The sequence below is a fragment of the Rhinopithecus bieti genome, unplaced genomic scaffold (genome assembly GCF_001698545.2).
Source record: "Rhinopithecus bieti isolate Rb0 unplaced genomic scaffold, ASM169854v2 scaffold_17826, whole genome shotgun sequence".
In the NCBI taxonomy this organism is placed as follows: domain Eukaryota; kingdom Metazoa; phylum Chordata; class Mammalia; order Primates; family Cercopithecidae; genus Rhinopithecus; species Rhinopithecus bieti.
Window position 1 is genome coordinate 694,914 of NW_016809016.1, and position 10,635 is coordinate 705,548.

Here is a 10,635-nt window from a genome sequence, read left to right on the forward strand (position 1 = left end):
AAAAAAAAAAAAAAAAAAAAAGAATATTTAACACATTTAAAAAATCGAATATAATTATGCTTTGGATACTGAAAAACATTATGAATTCTTGTTTACATGGAACTACCTCTTCCCATACACCACTTTTCAAACAACTCCCACCTCATACTTACACCCTCTCTTCTCCACCAACAGTCACGATGCACTCGGAGTAGCCCCGGGGTTTGAAGTTGGCCAGCATCGCCTCTCCTTGCTGTGGCTGGCTGAGTGGTATATTGCTACACTCTTTGACAATTTCTCGTACTAATGGTTCATTCAGCATCTGTTCCCGTAAATAACTGGAGTCCAACCCTGAAACCCACAGAGCTGACATAACATCCTTCATGTGGACCTGCAGAAGAGGGAAGAAAGATGGGGCGAAAACAATGGAAAACACATCATTTTTAGAATCTACATTTTCCACCTCATGGAAAACAAACTGTTAACACTCAGGTTATTACCAGGCAAGTGAGACACATCGGTCCTGCTTGAACATCTTCTCCTGGCCCTGACTGTCTACTGCCCACAGTCTTGATAAGTAAAAGTTTAATTTTAAAAAATCATCAGTTTATTTGAGGTATCACTGTAAAGTTTCAAGCAGCTTCCTTCACACCTTAAAGAAGTCCCATTTCAATAGGAAAAGACAGGGATAAAACCAGCTATAATTTGCTTTCTTTCACACATTTGGATGTGCCATAAGTTAAATCATGTTTATACAAATATTATAAGCAGTAATAGCTCGATACAATGTGGTAAACTTAGATAACATGTCAACATTAATATTATAAGAAAAATATACAAAAGCCAAAGTTTAAAAAAATCCTGAGTACTATATAATCATTTCTGCAGTAATTACTGTTCAAAAATATCTAACACGACTAATATAAATTATATCCTCTTACTGCTCAATCACTAAATTTGAACCAACTGACTAAAGTACTTTACAAATGTAAAATAAAACTGTGAGTTTTAAAAATCAACTGTCTTTACAGCACGAAGTTTAAATTGACCAAAGGACAAAGAACTGCCTCATTTCCCCAGCAACCAGCCAACCTTAAGCATCTCCCTTGCTTCAAGGCAAGAAGAGGGCAGGATGGAAGCTGGCGAGGAGCAGCATGTCCCACTGTGGTCTTGGTGAGTAGGAGCACACTGGAAATTTTTCTAATTTTTCTACCTCCTTTACCAATTTCCCCAACTAACATGGAGAACAGAACACTACCTGTCCTTACCTGTCCCAATTAAAACTAATACTACAAATATAGTTTCTAAATATACACACTTCCGGGCTTACAGAATTAAAAAAATTATGTTAATCATCAAAACTTAATAGCCGAGTTTTAACTTACAAGAACAATTAACAGTACAATTATACATTTTGAGATCCATTCTCTTAACACCTAATATATTTCTTATTTTGAAAACACTAATTGCAGCTAGTGTCTTATTTATAACAATCAGACTTAAAGTCCTGGCTGGGCATGGTGGCTCACACTTGTAATCCCAGCACTTCGGGAAGCTGAGGTGGGAGGATTGCTTGAGCACAGGAGTTTGAGACCAGCCTGGGCAACACAGCGAGACCCTGTCTCTACAAATATCAAACAATTAGCTAGGCATGGTGGCACACACCTATGGTCCTAGCTACTCGGAGGCTGAGGTGGGAAGATCACTTCTGCCAGGAAGGTTGGGACTGCACTGAGCTATGATCGTGCCACTCTGGCTGCTGCACTTCAGCCTGGGAGAAAGACTGAGACTCTCTGCCCCCCAAAACCCTCAAGTCCTGTGATTTTGCTCCTTCCTCCAAGGTATTCACAATTTGGATCTAGAGGCTGATATTCTTTAAGACCCTCTTTCCAGGCTGTCACTCTCAGAACCTTCCCTCTCGAAACTGCACTGCCACACAAACTCCAGAGCTTGCCTGCTTTCTCCTGCGTGGTGTCAATCACACCTGAAGCTCCTCAGGCCCATGCCCCTCCACCCCTGCCAGCGCTCCACGTGCCACCCCCCTGCCTGCTGCAGGCACCTGAGGCCTGGCAGAGGTTAGCCTAGTGATGTAGTAGGTCAGGAAGCTGAGAGCCAGGGTGGGGATACTGCATTTCTATAATCTCCAGCTTGAGCTTGAAATGTATTTTCCCACTCAAAACAACATACAAAGGATATTACACTCTGTACAAGGGTTAATATTTTCACTGATCTATTGTGTGGCATGGGCTTTTACAGACTGGTCTCAAAAACCAACTGCTTTTAAGATATAGGAAAGCATGTTTTACAGGTATCTTTTAGATTGCTGCTTTGTGAGTCTTTCGCGTTGAAGAAGAAAATAAAACAACATAACTGTAATTAAAAGAAATAAAAAGGCAAATTTGACCATGGTATAAATGACAGGTACCTTTCTTATTTCTGTATCATGTGCTATCCAGCGAATTACTGCTTCAAAGACGTATCTTTCATTGCCAACGTTTAACTTCTCAAGAGAAATCACTTCTTTAAGCTTTTGAGGACTCAGTTCTAAGAATTCTTCCGTGCTGCTGACATCTCGGAAATGAGTCTCCAGGTATTCTGTGGCAAGGTAATGAACGTGATGGAGGCAGTAATGTAGTGCAAAGTCACGGATACCGATACAGTTCTCAGCAGCAATGCAGCCTTCCAAAAACTCACAGCACAGGGTTTTAAGGTCTGTCAATAGTAGCAGGTCTGCTGCCTGAACAACATCTTGGATTGTATCTTCATTTAGCCTGATCTAAAAAAGTAGAATAATTATCTTATATTTGAATGTGTACATTTAAAACCCAAACCACTAATCTATTAGTTTGGGCCACATGAAATTTCCATTTATTTTAGATCAAAGATAATCGAATACTGGCAATTTCATATGGTTTAACGCAGCATTTCTTTTTTTTTTTTTCCAAGAGTTGGAAGGCACCAACATAAGCAAATGTGTGCTTGGTTAACTTTCCCCAGCTCTGCCCTTACTGTACCAATGTCAACCACCAATAACCCTTCTAGGGTAAACCGTCCATATTGCTCACTTCTGTAATTCAGAGAAAAACCGTAATGACTCAAATGCTTGGAAAATGGAAAGTTCTACCTTCTATGGTAAAGTCAACATGATTAAGTACCAGCATCAGAACTGATGAAAATCTTGCCTCCCAACCTACGAGGTTCACCCTTCTGCTAAATGGCATGCTAACCTGAATGCTAACCCCTTGAAAGGAGAAAGGGTTGACAGTGTTTCAGAAGCCTCATTCCACATCCCAAAACACTGTACGCAGTGCAATTTGGTTCACAGATAGATACATTTAGGTCTCAAAACTACTTTTTGGAATAAATCCCTAATACAAGGGTGTTTTTAGTTTTTTTTCTTCTCATTATGAACATCTACTTTTCCTTAATTTTCTTCAATTTTCTGACTAACGCTTCTTTCTCCACCCACTTCACAGTGTTCCAAAGCATCAAGAAAGAAACAGTTCTCCAAAATATTGTCACAGTCCTAAGGGGACGACCCCAAAGCATGGGCACTTCACCCACATTCGCAAATGCAAGGGAGACTTCATGAAGAGTACTGCAAGAATCATTTTTATATTTTACACTTTTTGTACCACAGATTTTAAAAAAGGATAATTGCCAATCGTCTTAGAAACTGAACAACAAAAATGTGGAAAGTAGTAGGTTGAGTAAGCCACAAGTAGGGGAAAATGTTCCATTTATATGACATTACATTTAGCCACAAGACAGCAGGCAGCTGTAGACTCTTCAAATATAGGCACGTGAAAAAAAACACTGAATTGCATTTCAATAAAACAAAACTGCCAGTTCAGGAGTTTGTTATAATTTACATTGCAACTATCATTTTAAATTTAAATTGGAAACAAATCACAGAAGTCAATCCGTAAATAAGGTTTCAAGTTTCAAATCCAAGCCTGAACATGAATAGGCTCTTACTGGCTTATAACTCATTATACTAATAACTGCTGCTGGACCGACTTTACAAGTTGGACCAGAGGTTGGTCTTAGGCCTGGTTTTGTGATGCTACAGAGTATCTCCGGGCTGTCCCCAAATTAACTTAAATTCATTTACTTTTAACAATCATCCATGTACATACCCACCCCCCAGTGTTGAGAGAAGAGAGAAAGCATAAATCAAACCAAAAGCTTCAAAAAGGATGAGAATCACCGCATTTAACTCTGGACAGAATGAATATATTCAGACAAAGAAAGCAATACATTCAGAATACTTAGAAAATATGTAGGAGAAACAGCCCCTACAGAAAGGAAAACAAGAGGGATGAAGAAGGAATAAAGGAGAGAGTAGGGAACAAGATCTCAGAAAGAATAAAGATGAAATGCATTCTCACACAGCAAAGGTAAGATGCACTGACCTCTTCCTCCGGTTAAAAAAAACCCAAAAAACAAAAAACAAAAAAAATAACTAGCCCTGATTCACATGGAAGATTTTTCTTGAGTCCTCATGCTATGCTTGAAATCACATCATGGGGAATGGGTAGTCGGAGGAGGGCAAAGGAAAAGAAAGAAGTCTGATCGCTTATCATTTTCCTCCCTGGGTATCACAAAGCCTCCAGAAGTTCAAGTGGACATGGACAGGAAAGGGACATCAGGAAGAGAGACTGAGGGTGGGGCAGGGATGTGGGTACTCCTGAGGCAACAGGACCAGGGCATCGTGAATAAGCTGCTTGTCGTTTCTGCCAGTCCTTTCTCTGGGAGCGATCTACAAGGAACTCTCTATCTCTACCAAATAATCCACAACGCCCCAGGAAGTTCCTATTTCCATGCGATGGAGACAAAACAAGTTTTGTATCCCCAGTCGTGTGGATACAAAGCAAGATTGGATTTGGGATTCCAAAGCAAAAACCAAAAAGACAGCAGTCAAGGTCTTTAATATCTCATATGAGAAGGTGGAGCTCAGAATGGTAGCAACAAACTGGGATTTGGGTCTAAGATCTTACTTCGTCTGCTTCTCTAGGAGCAGAGCCATGGAAGAACACACGTGGGATGCCATTACCAGTAGGAGATGTCAGTCAATGCACACAGTGACAGAAGATGAAGATGACAGTGCTACTTTGTCATATAATGGATGAAAGGAGACCCTCACCCTGAGCTTGAGAAGCCTCTACTTTAGGTCTTCCTTCCTTTGTTTCTCATCATACCTGCCCACTGAAGATGTAATCCAGGATCTCTCTCATAACCATTACCGATATCCCTTCAAGTTCAATCTTATAAGTTGATCCATCATCTTTTGGAGGATTATAGTTTAACTTTGTCCTAAGAAAGGGAAAAAAATGTAAGATTTCTATGAAAGAACAGAAATAGCTATAAGTATTTATGTACTCAATACTCTATAACATATAAGATACTTATCAGTACATGCATCCCCACCTAGAAAATTTAGTTCATTAACTTTAGGTCTATGTATTTTTATAACTTTCAACTACAAAACATTGGTCCCAGGATCCCAAATGCTACTTCTTAAAAAACAAAAACAAAACAGATGAGCAAAGAACTAAGATCCACATGACCATGAATCTGTATTTCACCTTGGAAATCTCAGTCCCTTTAGGCTTATTTTCTAATAGACTGAATTACCTAATTAATCTTCAATAATGTAACAAGGACACCACAAACCTGCCATCCAAAACAAAAGCTAAGACCTTGTCAATAGCCCGCTTCTAACCAGATGGTCTTCCCCACCAATCCAGTCCTCTGCTTCCACCATCGGAAGTAACCATTATCCTAAATCCTATCCTCAATTTTTCCTTGCTTTATTACTGCATCCATGAAATAGATATTTTAAATTTTAAGGTGTTTCATAATTTATTAATCATCCATTTTTTATTGTTGTTTTAAAAAGATGACTTAAAGTTTACAGAGGTGTGCATATCACACTGGTTCTTTTGTTCTTTCTGCCGTGCAATACTCCACTTTCCTGTTAATCGGCATCTGGGGTTGTCTCCAGGTTTTTGATACTGTGAACCGTGATGCTTTGACTATTAATGCATATGACTCTTTTGTACTAGGATAAATACTTTTTTGTCTGGGTGCAGTGGCTCACGCCTCTAATCCCAGCACTTTGGGAGGCTGAGGTGGGTGGATCACTTGAGGCCAGGAGATCGAGGCCAGCCTGGCCAACATGGTGAAACCCCATCTCTACTAAAAATGCAAAAATCGACTGGGAGCAGTGGTGGTGCACGCCTGTAATCCCAGCTACTCAGGAGGCTGAGGCACGAGGATAGCTTGAACCTGGGAGCAGAGGTTGCAGTAAGCTGAGATAACGCTGCTGCACTCCAGCCTAGGTGACAAAGCAAGACTGCCTCAAAAAAAAAAAAAAAAAAAAAAAAAAAAAAAAATTTCCCTTGGGTCTACTCCGGGGAGTAGAATTATGCTAACTTATTCTCCATAGTAGGTGGCGCAGTTTACAGCCTCATATACTATGTATGTGTAAGAGCATCTGTTGATTCATAAACTCCACAACATTTGAGTCTGTCACACTTCTTAAGTTTTGTCAATTGAATAAGTGAAATATGGTATCTCACTGTGGTTGTCATCTGCATTCTCTTACTAGCCACGTGCTGAACATCTCTTTGTATGTTTGTGGCCACATGTTTCCCCTTCTGCAAAACATTTGCTCATGTCTCTTGTTCATTTTTCACTAACTGTCCTTCACATATTGAGGTGGAGGAGTTCTTTATGTATTTCTGATACTAATCATTTAACAGATGAACTTTTAAAAGGTGTCTTTTAAAAAACTTTTTTAAGAAGAGCCTTTTAAAATTTTTTTAAAAAAACTTTTTTTTTTTTTTTTTTTTTGAGACGGAGTCTCGTTCTGTGGCCCAGGCTGGAGTGCAGTGGCGCAATCTCGGCTCACTACAAGCTGCTGCCTCCCGGGTTCACACCATTCTCCGCTCAGCCTCCCCATAGCTGGGCTACAGGCGCCCACCCACCACGCCCGGCTAATCTTTTCGTATTTTAGTAGGAGACGGGGTTCACCCGTGTTAGCTGGATGGTCTCGATCTTCCTGACCTCGTGATCCGCCCACCTCGGCCTCCCAACAGTGAAAAAAAATTCTTTTTTTTTTTTTTTTTTTTTTTTTTTTTTTTGAGACGGAGTCTCGCTCTAGTCTCCCGGGCTGGAGTGGCAAGTGGCCGGATCTCAGCTCACTGCAAGCTCCGCCTCCCGGGTTTAACGCCATTCTCCTTGGCTCAGCCTCCGAGTAGCTGACTACAGGCCCCGCCACCTCGCCCGCTAGTTTTTTGTATTTTTTAGTAGAGACGGGGTTTCACGGGTTAGCCCCCCCAGGGGGGGGGATGTCGTCTTGATCTCCTGACCTCGTGATCCCCGTCTCGGCCTTCCCAAAGTGCTGGGATTACAGCTTGAGCCACCGCGCCGGCCAAAAAAAGACTCTTTAAACAAAGTGATAAAGAATTGAAGAACAATTTTTCAGTCAATGCTTTTTGTGTTTTAAGAACTTATACCCAGATATTTTTGATTTTTCTAAGAAAATTGAGGTTTTTAAAAAAAAATTCAAGTGAAATTTAAAAATAGCTTTGAAACATGCTGTTGGCATGAATTATAACTCTGTTAAACCTCAGGATTGACACTGGGTTACCTGTTACCTAATAACCATGTTTTCTAAGAAAAGAAAAGTACATCTTCAAAATACTGGTAATCCAAATAGTGAGTTACAGGGAGAACTTCTTAGAAACAAATATTTAGATTATTTGTATTCAGACTTCTATAATAAAGTCAATAAAGAATCAGACTTTTGGTAGACTGAATACAAAGAGAACAGGAAATAATATTAACAAAATTTCATTTTTTTGTTGTTTTTGAGACAGGGTCTCACTCTGTCACCCAGTCTGGAGTGCAGTGGCGCGATCATGGCTCACTGCAACCTCCTCTTCTCAGGTACAAGTGATTCTCCTGCCTCAGCCCCCCAAGTAGCTGGGACGACAGGCATCCACCACCACACCCAGCTAATTTTTGTACTTTTTGTAGAGGCAGCGTTTTGTCATCTTGCCCGGGCTAGTTTCGAACACCTAAACTGATCTGCCTACCTCAGCCTCCCAAAGTGCTGCGATTACAGGAATGAGCCACCGCACCCGGTCACTGAAATTTCATATGCTAGAAAACAGACAAGGGTAACTGACTTGGAGTATCTGAGGAAGCTTAATCCTAATTTAGCAGTAAGCAAAGCTGAGACTCAACCTAAATTGGACCAAAGACTCCCGAAAGGCTCCGGGAACTGGTAATACAGGGTAGGTGAGGACAGGGTTGGGGTGGGGCAGGGGGTGAAAGATAAGCTAAAAAGAGAACTATTAACAAAGTCTTAGGAAATAGCTGAATTTCCGGATTCTCCCTCCATGTGTATACGCTTCTTCCCTTCAGAGCTTAGTAAGACTCTCCCTAGCTCCAGTGGAAGACAAATGACTTATATTTGGAATAATATACAACTGAAGGTCTCTGGACAGCGGAGTACCAGGCACATTTGAGGGTAGGTGTATTGTAACTGAGAGTTAACAGAATGTTTACATACTGAATGCTGGACCATTAGTCTTTTTCTCCCAACTCTGCTCCTAAAATACTGAAAGCCAGAACATATCTTCCAAGCAAGAGACAAAGACTTCTGGAGGACTTGATCTGCCCAAGGATACAGACCCAAGGGCATGAACATCAATCTGCCCTAAGAAAATGACCCAGTTTGATCACACAACAGCGAAACCTGTGTTCAACAAGTCTAACCTACAGGGCTCTGGTACTTCTAAAACTTTCTCATGTCACATTACACACAGAAAACATATTATTACTCTGGGCTAAATAGAGGCGGCCTGTAGGCTCAGGGCTAGACAGGGCCCCCAGTCTCTGGATATGTCGCTCAGCTACTCTGAAGACTGACGCCATCAGTATCTTCACACACTTGCAACATATTTTTTTGGCACATTGGTTAAGAAACTGTTTTAGAGCACTGCTATTAAAATCGAGCAAAGAGGACTCACTAGATATTTAACAAAGATAAAAGACAGGACCAAAACTGATAAGAAAAAAAGTAACTTAAAGGAAGTAAGGATTGTGCTAAAATGAAAAGTTCAAGGAAAAAAGAAAAATTCATCTTAATCTTCCCAGAGGGAAAGACACGATATTGTGTACATAAAACAAGAGCAGGATGATATAAAAAGAAACATTCATAAGCCAGCAAAACATGTTAATGATTGCAAAAAAAGTTTGTTTTTTCTTTTAATGTAGGGTCAAGATAAAAAGTTGAAGAAATCTCCTAGAAAAGACAGCAAAAAGACAAAGGCAGAAAATACAAGAGATGGCTGAGCACATGGCTTATGCCTATAACCCCAGCGCTTTGGAAGGACTGCTTGAGCCCAGGTGTTCAAGACCAGACTGGGCAACACAGCAAGACCTCATCTCTATTTTTAAAAAATTTATTAAATAGTTTTTTAAAAAAGAAAATAGGAGAGGTAAGTTAAGAAAACTGGAAGATCAGTCCAGAAGATTCAACATCTGAAAAAAAGGAATGCCACCCCACCAAAAAAGGTAAGACTACTAAGGAAGTACTCTCAACAACAGATGAAAACATACCCACTCCAGAGCACATCATCATAACAATTCAGGACACTGGAAATAAAGAAAAAAGTCTTACAAGTTTTCAGAAAGAAAAATAGGCTATATGGAAAGGATCAAGAATCAGAATGGCTTCATACTTGTAAATGCAAGTTAAGTAACAAAAAATAAATCACTTTAAAATTCTGAAAGAAAATTATTTCAGACCTAGATTTTTATAACCAGCCAAACTATCAATCAAGTGGCAGGAGGGAACAAAGACGTTTTCAGCTATATGAAGTCACAAAACAATTTACTTCCCATGCAACCTTTCTCGGGATGGTGTTAGAAAATGTGCCCCAACAAAACAAAGGAATATATCAAGAAAGTGGAACATTCTGGATATTAACAAGAGGCAATCCAAACAGGAAGGAAGTGAAAGGAATGCAGAGTAATGGTGAAGGATGATCCTGGCATGACAGCTATGTACCAGCAGAAGGAAGCCAGTCCATTCTGGTGACAGAAGGCCCTTGTAGGTCTTTAACACAGAATATGTAATGTGTATGACAGTATAAGAGGATATTTAGACAACTTTCTCTCCTCCCTGTATTTGCTATCTACTATTCCTGCCCATACAGTTTCTAGTGAACTAATGATTTTCCTCAAAAGGTACTTCATTGCCACTGGCTGTCCTCTAGGTTTATCTATTTGCTGGATGCTTTTATTAAAAGTGAAGGAAAGAATCTGAGTCAATTCTCCATCAAGAGAGAAAACAGTGTAAGCGGTAAGAACAAAATACCGAAGTATCTGGCTTTGAAATGCATCATATAATCCTTTTGGTAGCAGACATGTCTTCACTTAGGATGTCAAGACTATTTGTATTGCTCAGTCACTGAACTGATTATCAACATATATAGCCTCCCAGCTCCAAATTCACCCTTTTTTGCTTGCTTTGGAAAAATGGATCTGATCCTTTTAAATCATTTTCCTTTGTCAAATGGCATGATGCTAAGCTTCAGTTAAAGCACTAGAGAGACACCGCAGGAAGTGAGAGTTTTG

General features: G+C 40.1%; 1 protein-coding gene across 1 annotated transcript in view; it reads right to left on the minus strand.

Annotated features, from left to right (window-relative positions):
* GAN (gigaxonin) overlaps nt 1–5,300 on the minus strand; it is a 32,945-nt gene extending 27,645 nt beyond the window's left edge. The window contains exons 1-3 of the mRNA XM_017888224.1: nt 5,181–5,300; nt 2,405–2,755; nt 153–370 (exon numbers count right to left, since the gene is read on the minus strand). Coding sequence (XP_017743713.1) covers nt 153–370; nt 2,405–2,755; nt 5,181–5,222 — 611 coding nt within the window. The 5' untranslated portion in view covers nt 5,223–5,300. The remainder of the gene's footprint in view (nt 1–152; nt 371–2,404; nt 2,756–5,180) is intronic.
* Nucleotides 5,301–10,635: the final 5,335 nt, after the last annotated feature.